This window comes from Bombyx mori, chromosome 7 (genome assembly GCF_030269925.1).
Source record: "Bombyx mori chromosome 7, ASM3026992v2".
NCBI classification, from domain to species: Eukaryota; Metazoa; Arthropoda; class Insecta; order Lepidoptera; family Bombycidae; genus Bombyx; species Bombyx mori.
The window spans coordinates 5,656,772-5,684,654 of NC_085113.1; the positions used below are offsets into that span (position 1 = coordinate 5,656,772).

The 27,883-nt window shown below is 38.1% G+C and overlaps 1 protein-coding gene across 2 annotated transcripts in view; it reads left to right on the forward strand.

Moving 5' to 3' along the window:
• Nucleotides 1-27,883, forward strand: part of LOC101741363 (PAS domain-containing protein cky-1) — a 172,555-nt gene that overhangs the window by 30,256 nt on the left and 114,416 nt on the right. For both annotated transcript variants that reach the window (XM_012694808.4, XM_021351418.3), the window contains exon 3: nucleotides 24,638-24,819. In XM_012694808.4, coding sequence (XP_012550262.1) covers nucleotides 24,638-24,819 — 182 coding nt within the window. The remainder of the gene's footprint in view (nucleotides 1-24,637; nucleotides 24,820-27,883) is intronic.

Sequence of the window (27,883 nt, forward strand, 5' to 3'; positions counted from 1 at the left end):
CTTATCATTTATGGCATTATACACATTATAACATTTCGGTTTGAAAAGTTATTTCGATTAGTGAGGTTCTACCTACGAATTATATATTCGTAGGGTTCTACGGTAAATCTGAAAAAATTATAAACATAAAATAAAAAAAATAAACGGTAAAAATAGACGGACACAATTTTCAAATGACGAATTGATAGACGAATAACACCTTAGCACCACGAAAATTGTAGTATTTGAAATGTCAGAAAGAACACAATGACAACAAAAAAACGGGTAGGTTTCACTTTCACTGTTTCAAGAAATACACGTCTCTTTATAAAAAAAATGCTGAAAATGTAGTATTGTATTTTTTTTTTATTGCTTGGATGGGTGGACGAGCTCATAGCCCACCTGGTGTTAAGTGGTTACTGGAGCCCATTGATATCTACAGCGTAAATGCGCCACCTTGAGATATAAGTTCTAAGGTCTCAAGCTTTTTTTTTATTATTGCCCACGTAGGCAGACGAGCATACGGCCCAGCTGATTGTGAGTGGTTACCGTCGCCCATGGACTTCAGCAATGCCAGGGGCAGAACCAAGTCGCTGCCTACAATAATAGTATAATCACATATAATGCCTATAATAATATAATTACATACTCAGATATATATGTATAAAAAAATCAATCATGAACACTTAATGTTCGTATAAGAAAATTTTAAACTTTACAAAATTAGACCAGTAACTAAATAAGTATCGAACAGGCGTGATAAACAGCAATTATTTCATTCAAATCGCATCCCCGATCGAAAAACAATGAACAAGCTTCTTCACTCGTAAGAAAGTACAATTAACGGGCGCGTATCGCCTTAATGGATTTATGTACTTATTGATTGATCAATCAAAAGTCCACTCAAGTCGGCTCTCGGGTTTAATTGAAACTGTGATCCCGTTTGTTGCGGCCGACTCGCATTGCGGGAAACGTTTTCGTTATCTCGTTTTTTTTTTTATTTATTTAAACGCGCACTTTGATGTTTTGAGTAATTCAATGGCGAACACGGGCAAAGAAATTGAACCTGTTCTTATATTAATTGGTCTTAAGTGCTTTCCGTCATATGCACTGATGTTTTGCTAACGAGCACGCGTCATGTATTCGGGGATACGCTTGAAACAAATAGACTATTATTCTTGTAGATTTCGCGACTAGGTTTTTAGTGCCATTATAGACGGGCCTCGTGGCGTGTTGGTAAGTGATACCGACTGCCGTTTCGAGGTCGCGGGTTCGATCCCCGCTCAGGACAACTATTTGTGTGATGATACACAGATATTTGTACTACGTCTGGGTGTTTTCTATGTATTATATGTATATATTTATAACAAAAAGTAATATATGTAGTATACCCGTCATCTGGCACCCATAGCACACAAGCATTAAGCTTACCTTGGGGCTAGAGAACGTTGTGTGAAAATCCGTGTATAAAAAAAAAAAACTAAAAAAATTAACACTGAAGCACACAACATTCAATGTCGATTGAATTCCAAAAAATTGCATATAATAAGCAAAAAAGCATCTCGGCTCCCCTAATGCCAGAGACACGGCTTCTGAAACTGAAACGGGAATAAAATGCTAACCTAAAGCAAACTGTAGACAATCTCAGTTTACTAATCCAACCAACAATGAAACCTAGTAATTTTAATAAGCTGATATTTCGTTTGGTTCGTAAATATAACTTTTTTTTTTATTTCGTTTAGATGGAAGTGTTGTTTGTGGTAGCTATTTTTATTTTTTAAGAGATTTTATGACCTGGTAACTAAGACCTTTACGTCATATCTTTTTGATTTATATTCTTATTTTTATGAAAAATGATAATATGGAGTGAAATGAAATGAAGATGATTAATTTAAGATCAACTGGGATGAAATTAAATGAAATGAGATGAGATGATATGGGATGAAAAAGTAATCTCAGTAATATTGGTGGTAATTTACTGAGATTTTTTCAGTAGACTTTTTGGAGGATCCCGAGAAGTTACGTCCAGCGGCTTTGTTTCATTTTCCCACATTTGTGCACTTTCACAGATATTAAACAGTCAACAAAACACCGTTATTACACATTTAAACCTGAAGAAACACTAAATAGACAAAATAAAACAAATCACACAACTTCACTCCTCGCGTTCCCGCCAAAAAGTCATATTTTTATTTTTATTACATTTAGTGGCAGACCAGCATACGGTAACAGTGTACCATCGCTCACACATATCTTGTTTAAAGAAAGACATGTCATAGTGCTCAAAAAACATAGTAAAGGGAACTTCACACTAAAGCCGTCTTGGACTTATGAAATAGTCTTTATTTCAAAGTAACTATCTAAATCTCTTTTATCTACACATAGTGAATAACAATATGAAATTGTTATTACCTATAAATATAATTAATATCAAATTTGTACTCGTTAAGTTGCAATTTCCCCTGATGTAACCGAAGACATTCGAGATAAAACAGAAGACCTATCTACAATATCGTGATGTTATATTAATAGCGATGTGTAATAATTTATCCGATACTCCCATCCATTACACGCGATAGTAAAAGTGCAAGATAGATAATTTAAAGATGCGACTCGATCTTCTATCCTGCTCGTGCCTAGTGTCTCAACATTAGTCTGAAGAGGACCATTAACTAAATGTAGTTCAAGTACACTCGCATAGTTTTCGTGGTGCGGAACAATTCTCACGGCAACCGATACCAATAAATTATTAATGTCTGATAACATTAAATAATTCATGATATTAATGATATTGTTGATGAAGTATTGGACACAAAGTCGCTGTATGATTGTATCTGTATATTTGCGAGACCAGAGCTTATTTAATTATCTTTAAAGCTAAGTTTCTGAGTACCGGGATTCATTAAATTAGAAATGCGGGTAGACATTTTAGCAATAGTTGTAGTAAGCGATGAAATATATACATTAAATTAATGAATTAACATTTTTTTTATTTCTTTAGATTAGTATACGACCTCATAGGTCATCTGATGTTATTTTGATCCAAAAATTCAACGGAACTCTTCAATGTTACATAGAAAGAAACTTAATGATGAAAATCTATTCAGATTAATATTATGAAGACACGCGTATGCTAATACCCGTTTAGTTACTTTAAAACTAGTTTTTTAGACGTCTAACGGAATATTTGATTGTAAATTTAAATAGGCAAAAAACAATTCAGCTAAGTAAGTTAAAACAATTTCAACGGATTATTAAATGACTTTATTTTGTTAAGTTACTACGATGAAGTTTTGTGTTAGTTCTCAAAAAAAAATTTTTTTTTATTGCTTAGATATGTGGACGAGCTCACAGCCCACCTGGTGTTAAGTGGTTACTGGAGCTCATAGACATCTACAACGTACATGTGCCACACACCTTGAGATATAGTTTTAAGGTCTCAGTATAGTCACAACGGCTGCCCCACCCTTCAAACCGAAACGCATTACTGCTTCACGGCAGAAATAGGCGGGGTAGTGGTACCTACCCGTGCGGACTCACAAGAGGTCCTACCACCAGTAAAATATACCAGTATTTCATATAGTTATATATTTTTTTCAATGTAGTCTTTTTTCATACAATACAAAATAAAAGGAAAATGTAAAATGACTCTTGAATTTTCAGTGATTACTATCAAACTTCGATCTTTGACGCACATGACTAATTCTTTATGAAGGAGTAGAAATTTAATTTTTTTTTAGTTAATTTAATTACTTTGTCAATAGTCTCATAGTTTGTCAATTCTATCAATGCAGTCAAAAAGAGTCATTATAACAATAATAATAAAATCTAAAGAGACAAATTGAAATAATAGCAATTGAATGTTTGCAAAGCATTGACGTGCTACATGAAATCGTAAAACCTTAGTTTAATTATAACTGTGAGTAACATAATCAAACAACAATTCTAACAAGTATTTCTCGATTACAATCTCCGCGACCTTTACCTACGAGTGTTCCACATATGATACGGACTAGAGAAAAAACTCGAAAACCAACACTTAATGCATTGTCAGTCACTTTGAAATGTTGTTGCGAAATTCATAGACAATGTTTCTGATGTTTGCCACGCGAGTATAATCTATCTATACATATAAATAAAATTTGGGTGTCTGTTTGTAATATTGAAATAACCGCTTTTTACTACATGCATATGAATATATATATACGGTACATACACCAAAATAACATTTTTTACAATTTTTGTCTGTCTGTCTGTCTGTTTGTTCCGGCTAATCTCTGGAACGGCTGGACCGATTTTAACGAGAATTTCACTGATAGGTAGCTAATGATATAAGGAGTAACTTAGGCTACTTTTTTATACTAGCTTCGCCCCGCGGCGTCACTCGCAGTACGACAATAGCCGCGGGTAACGTCGCGAGACTCGGCTATTAATAATAAAATTTAATGTTTCCGAAACTAAGCGAGGGCTGGTCGCTAGTTAATAATATAATAAAAACCGAATTAAAACTACCTTTACGGTATAAGCTTGCGTTTTTAATGGATATTTACTTTATATTTTATTTATTTCAATACATTTAATTAAAACTTAATTAAATTATTTATTCTATTTCAGTATAAATTATCGCCAGCTTTCAGTTAAGCCGTTCTTGGTATTAAGCAAACGAAATTTGTACTATAGATGAAGCAGTTAGATCGTTTAAATTTTAACAGTTTGCGAAATATGTTTCGTAATTGATACGACTTGTATTCGATATACGGGTAATTAGTCAAATGATAGTTTTGAGTATGTTAGTATACGACCCGGAGTTTGCGGAGGCCAATAAGTTATTCCATTTTGTAATATACAGGTTTGTACGGGGACAGGTGATTTTTTGATTGACGTAAACAGAAGTTTTTATTTTGTTTTATTGCTTAGATGGGTGGACGAGCTCACAGCCCACCTGGTGTTAATTGGTTACTGGAGCCCATAGACATCTACAATGTAAATGCGCCACCCACCTTGAGATATAAGTTCTAAGATCTCAGTATAGTTACAACGGCTACCCCACCCTTCAAACCGAAACGCATTACTGCTTCACGGCAGAAATAGGCGGGGTTGTGGTACCTACCCGTGCGGACTCACAAGAGGTCCTACCACCAGTGATTACGCAAATTATAATTTTGCGGGTTTTAGTAATAATTTGGATATTCCCATAATGTCTGGGAATAAAAATTCAAAAGCAACGCTTTGTGTGCTAAAATACACCCATCAGCTAAAAACAGTCCAATTGAGACTATTAAGACTATTTTTAACGGTCTACTTTTTAGAATATCTTAAAAATTGTTGGATTAAAATTAAATTTTAACTTGAAAACATGTCTGCTGTGTGAATCGGATTTGAATTTATTTTTATTTAGTAAGATGCGAACTGGAACTATCGAAACCAGATTCTCATTTATTTACTTTTGTAATCACGATACAGAAATACGCTATTTTGAATATATAGTTATTTTAGATATCGTCAAACTTATCACACGATTTATTTTGTGATATTCGATTGTTTTGTAATATAATATTTATTATACGAGTTGCGTGACCAGTTTCAAAACTGTTATTGATAATGCGTTGATTTTAATTCAATAAATTACACGTTCCCTATTACATTAAATAATGTTTATAAGTATCAATTTGTCAGACACACCGAGACAACTTAAAAAATAAAAAAAAGCGTTCGCACACTAAATGGAACAAACAAAAACATTCGCCATTTAAATTCAGGGGTCGTAAACAATTGAGCCCCATTATTCTCATTAAGACTTGACAGATACCCGGTCCTTAATCGAAGATTAAAATTAACTGTCAGCTAATGAACGCCGCCGCGAGTTTAACGCACTGTATCTGCTATGAATTGGATTATAATTGTTTTTCACGCTCATTTATCAATGATTTGAATAAATCTTTACTATATTGTTTATTTATATGTCGACGGTGTTCGTTTTTAAGTTATTTGTTTATTCCCGATGAATAAATTCCAAACTGGAACTTCGATGTATTTAGGGGTACAGCAAATTTTACATTGAAACTTTGATATTCTTGTTAGTCGGTCTTAATGTTTACTTCTAAATCAAAAATGTGCAGTTTGTAGATAAGTTGTGTATATCTTAGTTTTTTTAAACTCTAACAGTTTTATATCCACATGTTTTTATTGCTAAGACGAGTGGATTAACTATCGGCCCACCTGGTGTTAAATAATCATCGGAGCTTATAGAAATTAACTATGTCAATACCGCCGCCCATCTGGAGACATGAGTTGCCTCAGTTTTTACAGTACACCGTCTGGCCAACCCTTCAAACCGAAACACAGTACTGCTGCACGGCAGAAATAGGCAGAGTAGTGGTACCTACCCGTGCGGGCTCGCAAACCACCCTATCTTCAGAAAAACAGACTTAATTAAACAGCGTACTTAATACACTCTCTTCAGATCAACTGTGCTCACTGTTGACGTTATTCGTATTGTTAACACGCCTGACTTTGAATTAATTGCCTCTGTAAGCTAATTAAATTTTTAAATAGTCGAGTATAATTCATGCGACATTATCTTGATGTTTCCAATCACTTGAATTTATCAAATAAACTAGATGATGAGCTTAGCTGGGTTTTTTTTTATAACGCCATCTTGTTGTGTCTTTAAAGCGGTTAGTTGCCCTCAATTAAGAAAAATAGTATTGTTATTCGCCAATAGATGTCGGGAAGAGTTGATTATTGAAAACACGAATAAAACAACATTTTCTGAAAATAAATCGTATACTAAATTTTATGAAAATTGTTGGAGCCGTTTCCGAGATTCAGATTACATACATATTAATATGCAAGAATTAGATAATGTACTAATCCATCAACTAAGCCATAAACATTCGTTGTATGTACATCGACCTTCGCTTATAAGATGACGAGGAAGCAATCACCACTCCAACAGACATTGGGAAGTAATTAATATATAGAAACGCAACAATCAAACAACCATTAATAATTTTGTTACATTCATACAAAATGTTGGTCATACCTTTTGTAAACGTTTTATCAAGGATTGTGTTAATTCCTTTCAGATTTCCTGTTACTGATTCTTTATTATTATTTGTAATTTCCTTTTATTATAATATTATTGAATACAGGAAAAATATAGTGCACTGAAATTAGACATCTTTAAATCGAATTAAGAATGCGTCAAATAAATATTCTTTATTAGCATCTAGAGTTTGAGAAACAATGGACGGAATTGAGTTTGAGACAAATTTATCATGAAATACTTTCACTAAAGTTTAAACCTAATTACCGGGTCGGTAAAGCTGAGTTGTGTTTATATAACAGCAAAATGTCAGAATTATTGATGTGCATTACTGAAGATCTTAAAACACATCTTCAAATTTACGTTCTCTAATAGACTCATTATATATGATGTCTGTACACAATGAAAACTGCGACACAATTACGTAACCTTTTAGCTTAGCTCATTTTTATATCCGTAATTCGTCTCATGGCTGGGAGACTAATCTGTCAACTATTCTAATTTTTGACTCGTAAGGTTTGTTTGACATTACATTTTAATTGACTGTATAAATAGGAAGACACCTTTGCAATTTGCTTTTAGGTTTTTTTTGTAACATTAAGATTTATTTCAAACTCCGTAACGATGTACTTAATTCAAATTCGGAACAAACATTTAACAAAGAATCGACTGTGGTTTTTTTTTTCGAATTTCAAAATTCAAAATCGAGCAGAATTTGGATATATTAGCCAGATTTGAATTCGAAATTCACACGTCACAAATTTACACACAGTTACAAATTCTAATTTTTCTCGAAATATCCTAGCAACACGATTTCACTACGCGTTTTTGTGTAAATTGTTTCAAGGTATTCTAACGGTCCAGCTACGTCACGATTTAGGGACCGAATTACTACAGTACGTCACGTAGCCAAAGATAACGATAAAGTCACGCGTCTGTACTTTTGGCAATAGTAACACTTTCTGAAGAAACGTGCAAAATCAAATCTATTATTAGCAAGTTTAAGTGACGGAGAATACACATGTGGCTGTGGCATTCAATCGTGTGATTACAATTTCTTGAAATTGGTTTTATGAGCATGTACTGCAAACCAATTTAAAACAATTAAAAAAACATTTAGGTGTCTTTTCTCCAAATTTTTGCTTGATACATTAAAGAAAACGAAAATTAACATAGTTTTTCTCTTGAAATGAAATAGATATCCAAACATCTTGCAGGAGATCTATTAATTGATATCTATTGTGAATGTATATAACTGGATGAATATATTATTTTAAAAAGTACTTTAACAATATTTTATCAATGGTGTAAATTGGGAGAATCTAGGTCTAGCAGTGAATAACAATGGGCTAATGACGATGATGATGATGATGATAATAAAAATAAAATAAATGATAATAGAATCCGGTATCCGGTAGAACGGCGGTATATACAACTTAATCGAATTTTGGTTAAGTGTCCAGAGTGAAAAACCTGAATATGATTAACCATGTCAAGACTAGCGTCTTTCTACACCATTTCTTTTTCCTACCGATTTGGACAGCGTAAGGCTCCCTATGGCTTTTTAAAATTAAATCCCAAAACGACCCAAGCATCGAAATAACCATTGGTTGTGACTTGGACACAGCGGAGCATACGCTCGTCGCCTGCCCCGCATGGGAGGGGTGGTGCCGTGAACTTGTCACAAAAATAGGAAACGACTTGTCGAGGCGGAGTGTTGTGGCATCGATGCTCGATGGTCACGAGTCGTGGAAGGCAATGCTCGACTTCTACGTGTGCACTATCTCGCAGAAGGAGGCGGCGGGGCACCTGAGAAACTTGCTCGCCGCCGTCAAGCGAGGGGCAGCGTGGCGGATCACGCCCAAGCCGTGGCCCTCTAAATGTTTTGGGTCCCCCTCACATGTTGTGCTGGGGCGAGGAGGGCCTAAGAAGACGTAATGCAAGCTGCCCTGCACACGTTTTACGCGAGAGCACCCAGATGACGGAAGGCCGGCTATTCTCGACCCAGGCTGGTTCTGACCCAGCGGGGTATTCCGTGGGATAACCCATTCTAACCGGCGCCATCTAGGTGGCCTTCGGATAGCCTGTCGACCGACAGAGCTGGTGGTCGTAGCGCCAACGACCGCCGGTGCGGCGTCCCGAGGGGGAAGGTGATGGGAGAGATGTGCTCTGTACTAAGCGCATCACGTTCCCCCCTTTGCCTTTTCACGAGTTCTGTCTCATGGGGGGTTCGGATGGAGGTTGCTGAGGGGCAGGAGGTTTTTAGTCGGTTCGACTCCGATATGCCCCGCCATCCACAGTAGAGGGCGGAAGTCCGGCGATTTTATCACGACCAAAAAAAAGCATCGGAATAAAGAACGTATCAATATTGTTGGGAGCACATCAATTGTGAAAATTACGATAAGAACCAGCTAGATATCAGGGCGTGTAATTTTATTATTTGTTTTATACCCAACAGTGACAGGCGACACTAAAGGTAGTAATTTCGATGTTCGCCTCGAAGCTCATATATTACTCTCTCAGCTCCCGCTGAAGAATATTATTAAGGCCCTGAAAATTCTAAAGTAAAAGTTTCATTCGTTCACAGTATCGAGGTCTAAGCAAAAAAAGCCCTTGAAAAGCACTTCATCCGCGATGTTTCCCGGAACTTTTTGAAAGCCTGACATTTCAAGGTATATATTTTGTCTCCCGTCACTTAGAGACCAATAAATAATTTCAAAATGTGGTCAAGAGCTGTTTGCTCTACGAAACATTCGCTAATAACATTTGAATGACAAATGATCGGATTTGACAACTTTGATTCGACTTCGAAAAGTAAATCTACAAATCCGGGTCAGCAATTAACCTTCGCAATTTTATAAGTACATATGTCATTAATGTGACAGTGCGCCTGTCAAATGAGAAGGTAAAATGTATCTGTAAAAATAAATACTATTTACCAACAAGTTATTAGGTATGTTCAATACTCTCAAAAGTCACACACTTACTTTGTAATTCAAATTTAGAACTCAAAACTGAAACTATTGGAAAATATGATTGACCCTTCTTAACTACCTTTTTGAAAGTGGCAAATAACACTTGGTGTTGGGTCCAAAAAGAAAAAAAAAAAAAAAAAAATCTACCTTAGATGATGTCATGTTATACGTAATTGAATACTATTAGTAACGCCTTGAACGAAATTTGGCACAAATGTTATAATTTCCCAATGAAATTGATTGCCTTAGCGATGTTTCATTTATAACTCGAAATTGCATTGCAGATTAAGTGTTACAAATAGGCTATCTTCCGTAGTTGTACACGATCTACGTAGTTAGTACGTAAATTCTGCTTATTTCTCGTTTGAAGATATTCTGATAGAATTGACTCAACCTCACGCCTTAAGGCAGGCAGCAGCATCAGAATTATGATATTTATGGGTTCTGGGAATAATTTAATACAAAGGCCGTGAGTTCATTCGAAAAAGGCCACAATACAAAAATGGCTTACGTATAAATTTTCCGAACCACAATCGAAGTTCGTTTTCCACAGTCTAAAGAGCGCGTAAATGCATCAAACAATTTAATACTTTCCTATTTTATTTGACAACGTAAAATTTTAATGAGAGAAAGAAAAAGGTATGAATATTTATATATTTTAGCACAAGAAATTATCTGATTTGCATAGTTAAATAAAACAATAGATTTTAATTAGTATGCAATTGATGTTCGGCGGCTATTAATGTTGGCGCCACTGATTAATAGCGTTCATTGTTGGAATACAGGATAACATTTTGAACGAAATCTAAATGACGTCACGAAACAAAATGAGAATATTTAATTTGGTTAAATAAATTAAATATGAATTCGCAATTATAGTTCAAGACTGGTTTCAAATTAATAAAAGGAAATGTCATAAATAATATCATCTACACTTAATGTTATAAATGTGAAAGTTTGGGTATCTAAATGTTTTTGACTCAGTCACTTACGGTTGAGCGAATTTGGATCAAATTACGTATAAAATAGTTCAAAACCGGGAGGGATTACCACAGAATACCTATCAACTATATAAACAAATAGACCGATTTTTGACTATATCGCCTTAGAATATTTTTTTATTAAACCGATTTTAATGATTTTTTTTTAGTTAAGTGCATTTGCTTTTCCTATTGTCTCATTTTAATTTTGCATCTTCAATTGACTTCGATTACATTGACGATCATCTCATTTTATTACGCTGAGGTCGACTTTCTTTTCTATTAAAATTTTGTATTATATGTAACAGACCTCATATTTGTCTAATTTTGATATTGAAATAGACGGAAAGCTAATTTATAATTAATGATTTACTAAACAAGGCAATTTCAGAAAATTTACCTCATTTATGAACATGGTGTAAGAGAGAGTCCACATTTAAATTTAAATTTCGCGACCAGTAGAATTAGTAGAATTAAGTAAAACTGCTTTGGTCTGTTTATTACTTACTTTAACAATCCGAAAAATTATTATAAAGATAATTAAGTCGTAAACATGTAGTTTTCCTCATACAAAATGTACACATGTCATATCATTTGTAGTTTATGATATAAAAGCACCAGTAAATTTGATTAATAACATAATTATAACGATGATGTATTATGTATATTTTAAGTATGTATATTGTGTATTTGACTGCGTGTAACAGGCATCAATATAAAAACTATGTACCTATTGTGTTAAATAAAGTATTGTCAGTGAATAAAGCTTTTTATATTGTACACACTGTATTTTTAAATTGGTTTAAATAGTTACATTGGAACTTAAAGTTCTTAGTAATAACTTATTTTTATAAAATATAAATATATTTTTCAATCTGAAAACTAAAAATTTTAAAGAAAACAGACTCACATCCAGCTAAGAACTACGCTTTGCGAAGGACTATCATTAGATAGATAAAGGTGGAAACTTAACTGAAGGAAAACTAACTTAACACAGTGAACGCCATGCGGCTCAGCGTTGGGCTTAGCGTACTATACCAAGGCATAATCCGGGAATCAGGAATTTTTATAAACTTTTTCACTCTAAATATTATCAAAGGCGATAATTTGCACGGAAGATAAAATTAAGCGACTTTTACAGTCTAGTTTTTAAGATCTTTTAAAAGGCTTGATAAAAACTACAACTTTCTATTGGATTTGAAAAACAAGGCGTTCGCTTCGGCTAAAGGACCACGCGGCTCCTTTAGCCGCGGCAAGTCCATATGTGTTTTGTTTGATAGCTGCAATCTGTGGCTTGTAGGAACCGTTTACTTTGGAGCCCTCACGTGGCTCACGGGTGACCCTCATGGCCCGAATGGTTCAGTAAGATAAGGCTCACCGGTGAGTACCGTGCCCTGAATGAAAATGTTCCATTTTTCATATGGCGTTGAACGTGTTAAGTTAGATTTTGAAACAAAATTTAATTTCAAAATTTGAATTTTTTCTAGGTAACTCAACAAGACTATATAAAGAAATATTTTAATACTACTTCATTTCTGTGAGCATTTAAAGAGTTTCTCACACCATGTTATGTATTTTTCGAACAAACCTAAAGCCTAAAGCAAAGAAAGCAATAAAACGATTTATTTATACCTAGATTAAACAATGCTTACCAATGAGCCTATAAAAACTATAACTTGATACTTATATTAATGCTGTAACCATTTTATGATGTAGGATAAATTAGAGATCTTAAAATAATAATAAAAAATGTTGTTGTTAATTAAATTTTACAGGAACAAGTAGTTTGTATTGCGTAAATGTATTGAATTTATTATCCCCACGTTGGAGTCATGTCGTACAACCATGTGAGGCGAAATTGCCCAGTCAGTCCTCGGGCAATGTTTAGCAGCTTTCGAACATAGCAGTCCTAACAGCTTTCGTAATTCGCTTGCATTAAAAGTCGATAATGTGCTGGGTTTCATCCTCCTAAAACTATATGCTTTTGAGTAACTCCTATAAATCATATCGATAGATAAAAGGTTATTTAGTTTAAGCGTCATTTTGGCAACTTTACAGGAGTCATTTAAAGTTGAAATTTTGGAAAAAAATATCATGACGAAAAAACTTCTTCAACTATTTAAATGGGGTGAGCATCGATTTGTTGATGCTAATCTATATACTTAAAATGAATTGCTGTTCATTAGTTTCGCTAAAACTCGAGAACGGCTGGACCGATTTGTCTAATTTTGGTCTTGAATTATTTATGGAAGTCCAGAGAAGGTTTAAAAGGTAGATAAATATGAAAATGCTCGAAATTAAATAAAAATAATAATTTTGTTTTTCCTTTGATGTGTCCCCCGTCAGACGGATTCCTTTTGTTTGTTTTAAGTTTATTTTATACAAAAGCTTAGGTCTTTTATTCATAGAATGATGCACTACGAAGTCTGCCGGGTCAGTTAGTACCAAATAAAAAATTCAGTCAATCTAATTTATTTGTTTTTGGATTAAACTAATTATTGACCTTTGTTTCAAACGGAACAACTGTTACCAAAATGTTTGCCGAATCTTAATAAAATCTATTTAAAAAATACACACGAGTGTATAGTATTTTTTTGAGCTTTTGTCTTTTGTTTGGTATCGCTCAAGATTTAAAGATCCAAATTGAATTAAAATCTGTCACTAAATTTGAAATAAATACCTAATATTTAGTGTTTGTTTCAATTAAGTCAATTCTAAAATCGTTCGACGTTAGAAGGCACGCCTGTCCTATTCATAAACTATTACTTTTTAAATTAATTTCGTAACATATCACTTTACGAGTACTAGGAAAGCATAAGTACGCAGAGCTAATAGAAATATCTCGGCAACACGGAGTTAGAATTTATAAAGCGTTCTAACTGTAAGGCACCACACAACGCAAGGCCCTTGTACGGAGTCGCCGTAACGCTGTTGCGGTTTGTGTGCACTACCCCTAATGTGTGACCTAACTCACAAGCGTAAGCGAGTACGTGCTTGTTAAAGTTTTTGATTTATAGTGTTTTTTTAATAAAAAATAACAACAAATATATATTTTTGTGTTCACTTACTTTGTTACAGTTGTCGGTAATATTTAATAGATTTTGATCTTAATTTAAACAAATGTGCTTAACGATGCTACTCATAATCAGTTGTGGCAAATTATGTTCACGATTCATTAGTAAGAGACAAAACTAAAATTATTTAATAAGCAACCTTGTAATCTACAGACTCGAACCATATTGTCAATTACCACATAAAAAAATTCGCTTACCATACTACTCTATATACCGTATTCTAGACCACGCCCTGACTGATATTGGAAAATTGACTAAATTATTAGGTGCTTTTGTAGCGGCTTACGTCGTGGGAAAACACGATTAGCTTACACTGAACACTTCACTCTTAAAGTATTCTGTAGCCAGCGTGCTCGTAAAATTTTGTTGTTTCATAAATGAACACATATATTGAAACTTGTTCAAATTATGGAAAGCTAAATAGAAATTCTCGTAATCGTTGATATTGAACTACGGCTTCAGGTGGTGTTTTGAACATCACACTTTAAATATCGCCTTGAAACAATGAGTCAGTTAAATTGCGTTACGGTTTTTCGATGTTTTATATGGAAACTAGCTGACTCGGCAAACGTTGTTTTGCCATATAAATAATTTCTAGGAAAGATAAATAACTTATATACCGACTGCAGTGCCGTCTGCCGGGCTTTTTTGTAAATCTAAACCATCCAGGGCGCCACCCGGTCCAGCCGTTTAGAAAAAGTTCAGTAACAAACACACGCCCAGAAGAAATATATATAATATAAAGGTATGTGACTGCACCGCGGCTGAAATAGAAATGGTGGCTCACAATGATAATGTCGTTGGTCCAACATCCATTTTATGTAGGACTCTCAAATTCTTCGCTATTCAGGTCACTAATTTGGTCAGACAGGAAACCAATTTTCATAACTAGAAGTGTCTGGAATCGCAGATCCGTACCGACTTCATTTCAACCGGAAAAACCGATATAATGTAAAACTATTTCACATTGAGATAACTGTTGAAATAGAGAGATGTTACTTTGTACTATTTTGGGCGAATATAGTATGGATATGGGTAGCAGGATATGAAGAGGCTCTGTAAAAACTATTGCTTAAGAACAACCAACACGCGTAAACATTTTAGATAAATATGACCCAGACTCTGAAAATGAGGATATATCGTGACAATTATTTTATTTTGAAGTAGCTGACCCGGCAGAGTTCGTAGTGCCTTAATCTATAAATAAAAGACCTAAACTTTTGTATAAAATAAACTTAAATTGTTAAAACAAAATTGTTTGTTTTTATATAATTCCGAACATTTTAATATTTTTTCACCTTTTAAGCCTTCTCTGGACTTCCACGAATAATTCAAGACCAAAATTAGGCAAATCGGTTCAGCCGTTCTCGAGCTTTAGCGAGACTAACGAACAGCAATTCATTTTTATATGATGATGATTTATCCGACCGATTTCAGCCATGGCGACCACTTTGACTCCTATCCGTCGATTTGGCGCTCGTGCGCTCGAAGATGGCTTATATAGCCTATCTTTGCGGCAAAACTCCTTGCGCATTGAGGGCACGTAAGCACGCCGTTCGCATAATTATAGGTTATGGCAGCAGGTGGGCGGGCCTTCAACTGGTCGCGTTTGTAATCAAGGTCAGCTTTACGCTGATCCTCGAACTCGCGTACTTTGCTGTTCACCATCCTGCGCCATTCTGGCCGCTGTGCTGCCAAGCGCTCCCATTGAGAGGGCTCTATATCACATCTCTTCATGTGTCGTTTCACGACATCCTTGTACCGCAGGAGTTGTCCGCCATGCTTTCGCTTGCCATCCTGCAATTCAGAGAAGAAGATGCGCTTCGCCACTCTTTCCTCCGTCATGCGTGATACATGACCGCACCATCGAAGCTGCCGACGCATTAAATAGGTCTCAATGCCACCAACATTGGCACGTCGCAAGACTTCGGTATTTCGCACTCTATCAGACCATCTGATTTTCATGATGGCACGAAGGCATTTAAGGTGGAAGCGATCCAGAGTGCGAATGTGGCGGCGGTACACACACCACGACTCGGAGGAGTATAGGAGGCTTGGCAGCACAATTGCCATGTAAACTGAGATTTTAGTGGCCAACTTAAGGTCGTGTGAGCAGAAGACCTTGGAATATAGCTTTCCAAATGCTGCATCAGCGGCACCGACCCTGCTATTGATCTCATCATCAAGGTCACACTTGGATGTTAAAGTGTTCCCCAGATAGCGAAATTTATCCACCTGCTTCAACACATCCTCACCAAGCTTTATGGTTAGTGTCTCGTGACCGTGACTGTCCAGGGACATCACCTCCGTCTTATTGACACTAATCTTCAGGCCGAATTTACGGCAGGCTTGGTGAAAAACGGACATCAGCTGTTGCAGGCCGTCTGGGGATTCTGCTAAGAAGCACAAGTCATCAGCATAAATGATCTCAGTGATCAATGCATACGACACTTTGGTGCGAGCCTTAAGTCTAGCCAAATTGAAAAGGCTGCCGTCCGTACGGAAGCGGATGCGGACTCCTTGGGAAACAGTTTGTAGAACCTCTCTAACTACGACCGCAAAGTACAAGGCGAACAGAGTAGGCGCTAAGACGCATCCTTGCTTCACCCCACAGGTAACGGGGAAGAAACCCGCCTGTTCACCATCTACAGTGACGCAGCATTGCATGTCGTCATGCAGGAGTCTAAGAAGCGCCACAAACTTTTCTGTGCATCCGAGCTTCCGTAACACCAACCATAAGGCTTCGCGAGGCACGCTGTCAAAAGCCTTCTCCAGGTCAACAAAACAGAGGTACAGCTGACGACCCTGTTCTCTGCTCTTTTCTTGTAGTTGACGCACAGAGAAGATCGCTTCGCATGTGCCTCGATCCGGTCGGAAGCCAAACTGAGTTTCGGGCAGGATCTTTTCAGATAAGTCCTTTAGGCGGTTTAAGAGTACCCTAGCAAAGACCTTTCCGGGGGCCGATAGGAGCGAAATACCGCGGTAGGAGTCGCAGTCAGATCGGTCGCCCCTGTTCTTATAGAGAGCAGTTATGCGCGATACTTTAAAGCTATCCGGAACGCGCTCTTCCTCCCACATACGAACAAACAGTTCCCAAACCAACGTGTGCAAATCCTCTCCACCGTACTTGATCAGCTCTCCTGGTATAAGGTCAGCGCCAGCCGCCCTTTTATTTTTTTGCTGTCTGATGGCAGTAACAACGTCGTCACGCAATAGGGGCTCGTCCAGCTCAAGGGCAAGAGGGAGTTGAGGCATTAAAGCGATGCTTTGCAGATCTGCTGATCGATCCACATTCAGCAGGGCATTGAAGTGCTCTGCCCAGCGCCTTAGTACATCCTCCTTGCTTGTTAAGAGGTGCCTACTATCTAGAGCCCTTAAAGGAACCTTTGCATGGTTGGATGTACCCATCAGCTTGCGCACCTCGCTATAGAACTCACCGAGCTGGTTTGTGTCAGTGAGCCATTGCATATGAATAGCTTTGTCCTGCCACCACTTGTCTTTTATTTGTCGAGACAGCTTGCGCAGTTCAAGGTCACTAGCTTTGACCGCCGCAACGCTTCCTTTACGCCTTCTGTGCTGTCGCAAGAGATCACGGTGTTTGTCGAGTGCCGCCCGCAAAACTTCATCATTTCCATCAAACCAGTCTTCATTACGACGGCATTTCCTACCCTGTGCAATTGAAGCGGTATCCATGATATGAGATGGTAAAGCTCCCCAGTCAGCATCAATATCACCTGTCTCATTAACTGGCAACAGCTTCTTAGTCAAAACTTCAGCATAGTTCTTCCTCACCTCAGGATCTCTTAGCTTCTCTATGTCCAAAGACGCAAGCTTTTTCATAGGAGATCTACGCGGGCGGCGGAGGCGGAGTCGTAGCTTAGTGACAATAAGTCGGTGGTCAGACCAGCAGTGCGCACCAGGCATAACACGGCTGATCTGCACTTGGCTGAAATCTCTTTGCCTTACGATAGCATAGTCGATCAAATGCCAGTGCTTGGATCTTGGGTGCATCCATGTTGTCTTGTACTTAGCAGCAAGTCTAAACATAGTGTTCGTAATTGCTAGACCGTATTGAGCACAAAGACTGAGCAGCAACTGACCATTGCTGTTCATGTTGCCAACTCCGTGTCTACCCAGAACTCCAGGCCAAGCCTCATAGTCCCGACCAACCCTGGCATTGAAGTCGCCCAGCAACAGTACCTGCTCTCTGGCGTTTATACTGTCAAGGCAAAGAGTCACTTCCCCATTTTTATATAAAGATATATATAACTAGTCAGGTCATAAGTATTGTCACACAGTAAAAACTTTTCTTTTAGAATGCTGGCCACAAAAAAGTTTATTGAATTCGAATTTCGAATTGTTCATGCAAATAAAAATGTATACTTTTAGAATTTTACTCGTTTTTAAATATGGAGTGGACGCTTAAAGAAGACCGTGTTGCAGTTATTGCGTTGCATCGTTGCGGTTACGCGCCAATTCAAATTTTTAACATACTGAAAAATTTGAATATAACCAAAAGATTCGTTTATCGTACCATCAAACGATACAATGAAGACTCTAGTGTAGATGACAGGTCAAAAAGTGGTCGCCCTCGGTCTGTTAGGACTCCAGCAGTGATAAAAGCTGTGAAGGCGCGAATTCAAATAAATACCAAACGTAAGCAGAAACTGTTGGCCCTTCAGATGGGGTTAAGCAGAACCACGGTGAAAAGGGTGTTAAATGAAGACTTAGGGCTTCGGGCATATCGAAGAAAAACAGGACATCGTTTGAATGCTCGTCTAATGGACCTGAGACTGAAGAGATGCCGCGCTTTGTTGAAGCGGTACGCGGGAAAAAAATATCGGAAAATTCTTTTTTCGGATGAAAAAATTTTTACCGTAGAAAAGAGCTACGACAAACAAAATGATAAGGTGTACGCACACAGTAGTGAAGAAGCGAGCAACCGTATTCCGCGTGTCCAACGAGGTCATTTTCCATCCTCGCTCATGGTATGGTTGGGAGTTTCTTATTGGGGCTTAACAGAGGTACATTTTTGTGAGAAAGGTGTAAAAACGAATGCAGTTGTGTATCAAAATACAGTCCTGAGGAACCTTGTGGAACCTGTTTCTCATACCATGTTCAATAACAGGCACTGGGTATTCCAACAAGATTCGGCGCCAGCTCATAGAGCGAAGAGCACACAAGACTGACTGGCGGCGCGTGAAATCGACTTCATCCGGCACGAAGACTGGCCCTCCTCCAGTCCAGATTTGAATCCGTTAGATTACAAGATATGGCAACACTTGGAGGAAAAGGCGTGCTCAAAGCCTCATCCCAATTTGGAGTCACTCAAGACATCCTTGATTAAGGCAACCGCCGATATTGACATGGACCTCGTTCGTGCTGCGATAGACGACTGGCCGCGCAGATTGAAGGCCTGTATTCAAAATCAAGGAGGTCATTTTGAATAAACTTTAGTGTCATAAGAATCTATGTTTTGTTAAGTTCATTTTGGTATATGAATGGTTTACATAATGAATAAACTTGTTTCAATTATTTTACATTAAACATGTGACAGAATTTATGACCTGACTAGGTATATATATATAGATAGATTACATCCCGTGAGACTTTCTGTAATGTAAAACAAATGGTTTTATTCAGATAAAACAAGTTACTTTTGTTTGCAAACAAACCTGTTATACCACCAAACGTGGTGCACCAAATTGCAAATCTTTGTTCTCACCTCACCGAATCGCAGAAAGAATCAAAACACGTAAACTACATATGCCCATTTGTAAAATAGGCTACTTTAGAGGTTCACCGACAAGGGGCTGAATGCCTTTCTTTCCCACGACGTAAATATTGTTGTGTTCCACTTTGATCTGAACGAGACAAGATCCAATTACGATTGAAAGGGCTTGTAACTTTTCGCATCGTATTTTCACAATGAAATAATGTGTTTCTTAAATTTTCTTCTTTGGCTGACTTAAATATTTATGTTTACTAGCACAAGTATTTTAATGGTGTCTAAATGAGGATTTCCAGCTCGATATAGAAAACTCATCTACTCTGCAACTACTTATTTTATTTTGAAATAAACTCTTATTTACTATTGAGTAAAAGTTAATTAATTTATTTTATATATTTAACTATTCCTTAGTAAACGTGTTAACTATTTAATATCGTTGGATCATGAAATATTGGATACACGTTTCCAGGGCTACAGAAAATATATAGGGTTTGGTACCCTTCATCTAAAAACATGATTATACTATATCCTTGAATCCACAAAATTATTGTTCTCAAATTCGTACTCTGATAGTCACAAATTAAGTGGAGTTGATCAAAAATGCATCATGTAAAATTGCACCGACAAGGATACAAGGATCAGCCTTGAATCTTGGGCTCTGATTGTAGTAATCTATAAACATCATATTAAAGAAGCTTTTCCACTTTTAGTGATCGCAAGTTAGTTCTTATGCAATGTAAATCACCTTATTAAATCTTGGTACTTGGTACGGAAAAGTAAAAAAAAAAGTGTATTGTTTCACAGTGCAAATTGTAATTTATTCTGCGAATAACACTGAGCTACAATTAGAACGTACCCTCATATGATGAGCAGGCTCGTAACGTTAAACATCGCGTGCATGGATATATTAAGAGATTTCAACTCATCGATTTCACATTTTCAAGCAAAATACGCAACTTTTGGTTTCACAACAAAACATTCGCCTTCTTTTTTTTTGAACACAATGAATACAATTAAAAGAAAGCCGCGAGATGGTAATGAGCGAAGGTTTCGTTGTAATTGAACTAATTTGGGAAACGTGACTTGTCATTTGAAATGTTCCTCGGAGAAAGCGATTATCAATAACAAACTGATGATATTTTTGAAGAAAATTACCATGGAACTTTTTTTGGTACCCGAAACATTCAAAGTGCAGGCTTCTAATTTTTGTTTTGTTTTTTATAGCTTAGATGGGCGAACGAGCTCACAGCCCACCTGGTGTTAAGTGGTTACTGGAGCCCATAGACATCTACAACGTAAATACGTCACCCACCTTGAGATATAAGTTCTAAGATCTCAGTATAGTTACAACGGCTGCCCTACCCTTCAGACCGAAACGCATTACTGCTTCACGGCAGAAATAGGCGGGGCTGTGGTACCTACCCGCGCGGACTCACAAGAGGTCCTACCACCAGTTCTAATTATTACTAACCGATCCAGGGTGATCCCGGTGACAATATTTATTATTTGCAAATATTGGTTTGCAAATTGTCCTTCATCCAAATTTAAATCGTTGCAATCATAAAAAAAAATAGAATAGTATTATTAATAATCGAAACGACCGTACACTATTCAAACAAGCAGTTTTAATTGGCCAGTAATTGCACGTAAAAGCTTTTTATTTCGTTAAAATTACAGACAAAATTAAGTAACCTTAAAGCAAATTGCTATAAATTTGACCTTTCACATCGTTACTTGCTCGAAACTCAAGGTTACTGTGTAATTTTAGGAAATATTCCGCGTTTTAGTATACGATCTGTATATTGTACAAATACATTTATAAAGTACTAGCTGTACCCGTCCGCTTCGCTGGGCATTTAATATTAACATTATTATTTCCACCCCCACAAAGATTCTCATCATTAACGCCCCCGCAACTGGTGTAGGGAGTCCAACACTCATATAAATATTAGCCTATCCATTAAGCACATGTATTTTCAACACCAGGTGGGGGAGGAAAGTCCTCGAATGTAGGCCACGGATGGGTACAAGGAGCGTGGGGCGTCCTCCAACCAGGTGGACTGACGACTTAGTGCGCACGGCGGAAAGTCGTTGGATGCGGAAGGCGGAGGACCGCATTATGTGGAAGGCATTGGGGAAGGCCTATGTCCAGCAGTGGGCAGATAAAGGCTGATGATGATGATTTTCTACATGGATACCAAGCTTCAAGTCAATAGGATGCATGGCTCAGTAGTTATAACGGAACATCCGTAAAAACCACTGTAGATTTATATATTAGTAAAGAAGTATCTTAGATTACAGAAATGAGATGGTCGTAGAATCGGCACTTTAAACTAACTAACGGTTCTCATCAGACTTAAAATCGTTAATTATCACAATAAAATGCTGCACTTCTGCAAAGTATTTTTTTTAATGTTGAACGTCTTATGTTTATGGCTTTAATAAGGTTTTTTTTTTTTTTTTTCCTACCTAAGCTGATAGCCCTAGCGGCTATGTCAGCGTAACCCTAACTTTAGTAGGTGAGCTCACGGGGCTCAAACCTGACGATGTTGCTAACACGAACCCTAGCAAGAGTCGTGCTTCGCAGAAACTACCACCGGATCGGAAACGTGACCCACTGAGAAGATCCGGCGAGAAACTCAGTGGGCTGTGTCTGAGAGTTAATTTACTCGTCGAGCCCTTCGTCGCAAGCGACGGGTTCGACGAGAACGGTGACCGGTGCTTGAAGTACCTAAAAGCACCGTTAGTGGATCGGGAGGATCCGAGATGACGTGTTTTGGGCGACGTCGACTGCTTTCCATTCTGTCCGCAGGATCGGGAATGTAGTTACCGGCGGCCACGATGAGAGGGTTCTCGTGTCGTGCCGCTTTATCGAAGTGGCGCATGGACGCCGACTGCAGATACTTACTGATGGACTCTAAGTCCAGGTCGTCATGGAGGTCGACATTCCTGACGAACCACGGGGCTCCGACGGCTATCCTGCAAAAACGGGATTGAATGATTTGAAAGGATTTTAAGTGTATGCGGGCCGCGTGAGCGAACACTACACTTGCATAGGTCATGACGGGGCGTATGCAAGTTTTGTAGAGTGTCACCTTATTTCTAAGGGACATTTTACTTCGCCTACATATCATCGGGTAGATTTAATAAGGAATAATGAATTTAATTACCCAGCAATTTTTTTTACACTAAACAAAAAATAAGGAGTGTTTGATTTGTATGTTTGTATGTTTGTACATTACAAATGTTGATAAATTTTCAATCCGGCATGGGTTCCTCCTATAAATGGTCAACACCAGATGTAACCCTTTTCAAAATTGTATATTTTTATTTTATTTTTTTTATTTATTGCTTAGGTGGGTGGACGAACTCACAGCCCACCTGGTGTTAAGTGGTACTAGAGCCCATAGACATCTACAACGTTAATGCGCCACCCACCGTGAGATACAAGTTCTAAGGTCTCAGTATAGGTACAACGGCTGCCGTACCCTTCAGGCCGAAACGCATTACTTCTTCACGGCAGAAATAGGCAGGGTGGTTTCAGGGTTTTCACAATTGTATTTGTCATAGTCTAATCTCTTAAGTGCACGACAAAAATAAAAATAAAACATTTCTGAAGGCTGCTTGAGTGTAAATTTAAGAATAAAATCAATTCAATTTCAACATTTCACAAATCCTTGGTCCGTTGTCTTTTCCTTGATTTCTAAGGAATACATAAAAAATATAGAACTATTTAAATCAATCGTTGCAACTTTGAATTAACGTATAAAACCACTAGGATACGAATGTGGAACGAATTTCGATGTGAACATAAATATCTAACTGCTTCATTGAATGAAGGTGATTTCAATAACGTTTTGTTACCAGTGAGTTTGGGATATTTTTGTCTGTACCCAAATTCGAAATGTTTTTTTATGAGCATAGCTAAGGTTCCTTGTTTGTAGTGCTTAAGGAAGCATAGGTACCAATGTGACTACCGTCGTTTATCTTGAGACGTATTATCGAACGATCAATTAATCGGATATCACTACATAGTATAAAACAAAGTCGCTTTCTCTGTCCCTATATCCCTATGTATGCTTAAATCTTTAAAACTACGCAACGGATTTTGATGCAGTTTTTTTAAATAGATAGAGTGATTGAAGAAGAATGTTTATATGTATAATAACATCCATTAAATCGTGGAGAAATCAATAATAAATTACAGTTTCCGAAGCGAAGCGAGGGTGGGTCGCTAGTTGTTAAATAAATAACAAGGATGTTTGAAGAATTTAATTTTTGCTAAATTTGATGAACTTTACGTCGATCACGATTTACAATTCATTATTAACTCACCTCTTAATTAAGAAACAACTAAATCGTTTGTATGATCTACCAATTTCTGCCAAATTATGAGGATTTCAAAATCTATCTATACTATGAATACGAAAATCATATCTTTGAAATGATAAAAGCGAAAATATGGCTGAATGCATTTGATTTAACGGCTACGTTATTTTTTCTCATGGTAAATGACATGACCTGGACAACGACGTCTCTGATATCATAAATACGATATTGTATATGCAAGTTTATGTATTATCATACATACCATCGGGTCTACAAATCCACTAGAATTTATAGATCAGAGAGTGACACCAGCACCTTGCTGCATTCTTTGATAAATTTAAGAGAGAGAAACCTCCCTTTAAAAATTAGGAATACTACTACTGTTGGTAGGACCTCTTTTGAGCCCGCTCAGGTAGGTACCACCACTCTGCCTGTTTCTGCCATGAAGCAGTCATTAGTTTTGATTTGAAAAACTATGCTGTCCTATTCTGACCTATTAAATATATTTTCATTGTTTACAGGTTCGACCAGGGCAAGTCAACAAAAGGCGCGAGCAAGCTACGACGCGACCTGATCAATGCAGAAATCGCAAACCTCCGGGACTTGCTTCCTCTACCTCCTTCCACCAGACAGCGGCTCTCACAACTACAACTAATGGCTCTCGTGTGCGTCTATGTCAGAAAATCCAACTATTTCCAACAAGGTATGATTACGAGATAGTCGTCTTAAATTTGAATCGTCCCTGCTAATTTCTGCCGTGAAGCATTAATGCGTTTCGGCTTGAAGAGTGGGGCAGCCGTTGTAACTATTTCTGAGACCTTAGAACTTATGTCTCAAGGTGGGTGGCGCATTTACGTTGTAGATGTCTATGGGCTCCAGTAACCTGTTAATACCAGGTGGGCTGTGAGCTCCTCCACCCAACTAAGCAATAAAAAAAAATTGTCTTTCTCTCTACTTTCGTAAGACTTATTTTCATAACTTCTGCTGACTATTGTTTATTAGTTTAATATATTATGTATGTAGTAGTAGTTTAAGAACGTTTAGAACGGATGGCCGTTGGAGCTAGAAAGTCTTTGAGTGGCGACCGCGTACCGGAAGACTTAGCGTGGGTAGGCCTCCCACAAGATGGACCGACGACCTATTGAGGTTTGCCGGGATCCGCTGGATGCAGGCAGCGCAGGACTGGTCTTTGTGGTATGGCTCGGAGGAGGCCTATGTCCAGCAGTGGACGTCTGTAGGCTGATAAGAAGAAGAAGTAATTTAATATATCTAATAGTTTAATTTAAGTAAACTTTTGGGAACATATACCTAATATGTATATCAGTCGTTCGTTTCTGTAGAACGAAAAGACTAGTTTGGAGTCAAATATTTAGACAGCAGCGTGGCTTTGTCTCTGGAATTAAAATCTATCTATAATATCTATCACAAATCTATATTACACTAGGTAGTATGTGTAGTAGGTGCTATGATTTAGTGTATTTATTTTAATTTAAATTATCTATTATAAATAAATTTAGAGTGTCCAATATTAAGTGTCTCAAACATTAAGTGCCCCAAAAACTTTTAAGGCAAATTTTTGTAGTAGGTACCTTATAAATTCGCCTATTGATTCAAAGCAAGATGAATTTATTACAATGTTATTATTAAATCAATAAAAAGTTGACGCCGTTAGCTACAATTTATTTAATTACATGCGTACATGGTAATTTGGAACACCCTTTATTGGGGAGATATGGAATGTAGGTCACATTCCATATCTCCCCAATAAAGGGCAGTACTGTACCCTACTGAAGGGACATGAAATGGTCTTTAAATTTTAATTTGATATTACTGTTCGCCGAAACAATTATTAGCCGTCGCAATAACCAGTTTCCTTGGAGATTAAAACTGCATATCGTGTGAATATTTTAGCACTCAGTATATATTATGTATGTAAGCAGTCTCTGAGCTGCGTCATCTCTCTTGATAGAAAAGATATTGCCACGGTATGAACTCGTTTCAGTTCGGAAGCTTATTCCAGTTTGAAAAGTATAAAGATCAATTTTTGGAGTTTACTCCTTTAGAATCGATTTACATATATAGGCCCGGGGTATGAAAATTATGGGGACCAAAATCGTACTAGCATGTCACACGAAATGCGTTATGCGCCTGATTGCGCATGTCACACGAAATGCGCGCCGGGCTGCTGCGCCGGCAGTCCGCCACAAAGCCTCGTACTGATCGCGCGTTTCTCTCATTATTGTATTTTCATATATTTGTTAGTCGTTTGTTTTGTGTCTCGTTAATTTGTTAATAATCTGTAGTGTATCGTGTTGTCGTAATATAGAACTATTTCTCGTATTGTTTCGTTTAATTTTTTATATCCAGTAAACTCCAGTCGTGCGTCGGAGCGGACACACACACTTTTTTTTTTTTTTCCCCTACCTATGCTGATAGCCTTGAGAGGCTATTTCAGCTTCGCCCTAACGTTAGTAGGTGAGCTCGCGGGGCTCAACCGGAGAGTTTCTAACACTGACCCTAGCAAGAGCAGTGCTTCGCAGAATCTACCACCGGATCGGAAACGCGACCCACTGAGAAGATCCGGCGAGAAACTCAGTGGGCTGTGTCTATGGGTTAGTTCGCTCGTCGAGCCCTTCGTCGCAAGCGACGGGTTCGACGAGGACGGTGACCGGTGCTTGTGGTGCCTAAAAGCACCCTTAATGGATCAGGAGGATCCGTAATGACGTGCTTTGGGCGACGTCGACGGTTTACCATTCGGTCTACTGGGTCGGGTATGTAATTTCCAGCGGCTACGATGAGAGGGTTCTCATGTCGTGCCGCCTTCTCGAAATGGCGCAGTGATGCCGACTGTAGATACTTACTAAGAGAGTCGAGCTCCAGGTCATCGTGGAGATCCACATTCCTAAGGAACCATGGCGCTCCGACGGCTATCCTGCAGAATCGTGATTGAATAACCTGAAGGGATTTCAAGTGGGTGCGGGCTGAGTGAGCGAACACTACGCTTGCATACGTCATGACGGGGCGTATACAAGTTTTGTAGAGAGTTACCTTATTGCGGAGGGACAGTTTGCTTCGACTACAAAGCATTGGATAGAGTCGTCCTAGAATAAACGCGGCGCGGTCGCGTACCGTTTTTATATGGGGACGGAATGTCATCCCTCTGTCGAGGGTGACGCCTAGATATTTGACCTTCGAGACCCACGGTATGGGCTGGCCAAAGAGAGTGATGGGACTAACGGCGGAGGTGTTTGTGCGCCTACTACGGAGTGGGATGCTCGAAGTGATATTCGGAGGGCGACCCCTTTTGAAGAGCACCGCTGCGCTTTTCGTGGGGTTGATGTCTATTCGCCACTTCCGGAACCACTGTCCCATGGTGGCTACTGCGATCTGGAGTCGCCGATGAAGCAGCGACATCTTCCTACACGAGTAGTAGATAGCCGTGTCGTCGGCGAAGAGCGCTAGATGGGTCTCCGGAGACCGGGGTATATCATTGATATACAAACTAAATAATAACGGGGAGAGCGCGGAGCCTTGCGGGACTCCGGCAGTCAGTTGACGGGGACGAGAACGAGTTCCCTCTACTCGACATCGAAACGAACGGTTCGACAAGAAGTCTCGTATGATGAGCACGAGTCTGTCTGGCACTCCCATGTTGTACAGTTTGTAGATCAAACCGTTGTGCCAGACTTTGTCGAACGCCTTCGCGATGTCGAAGAAGAGGGCGCCGGTCGGGATTTGCTTACGCCTATTTAGTCCTATCAGAATGT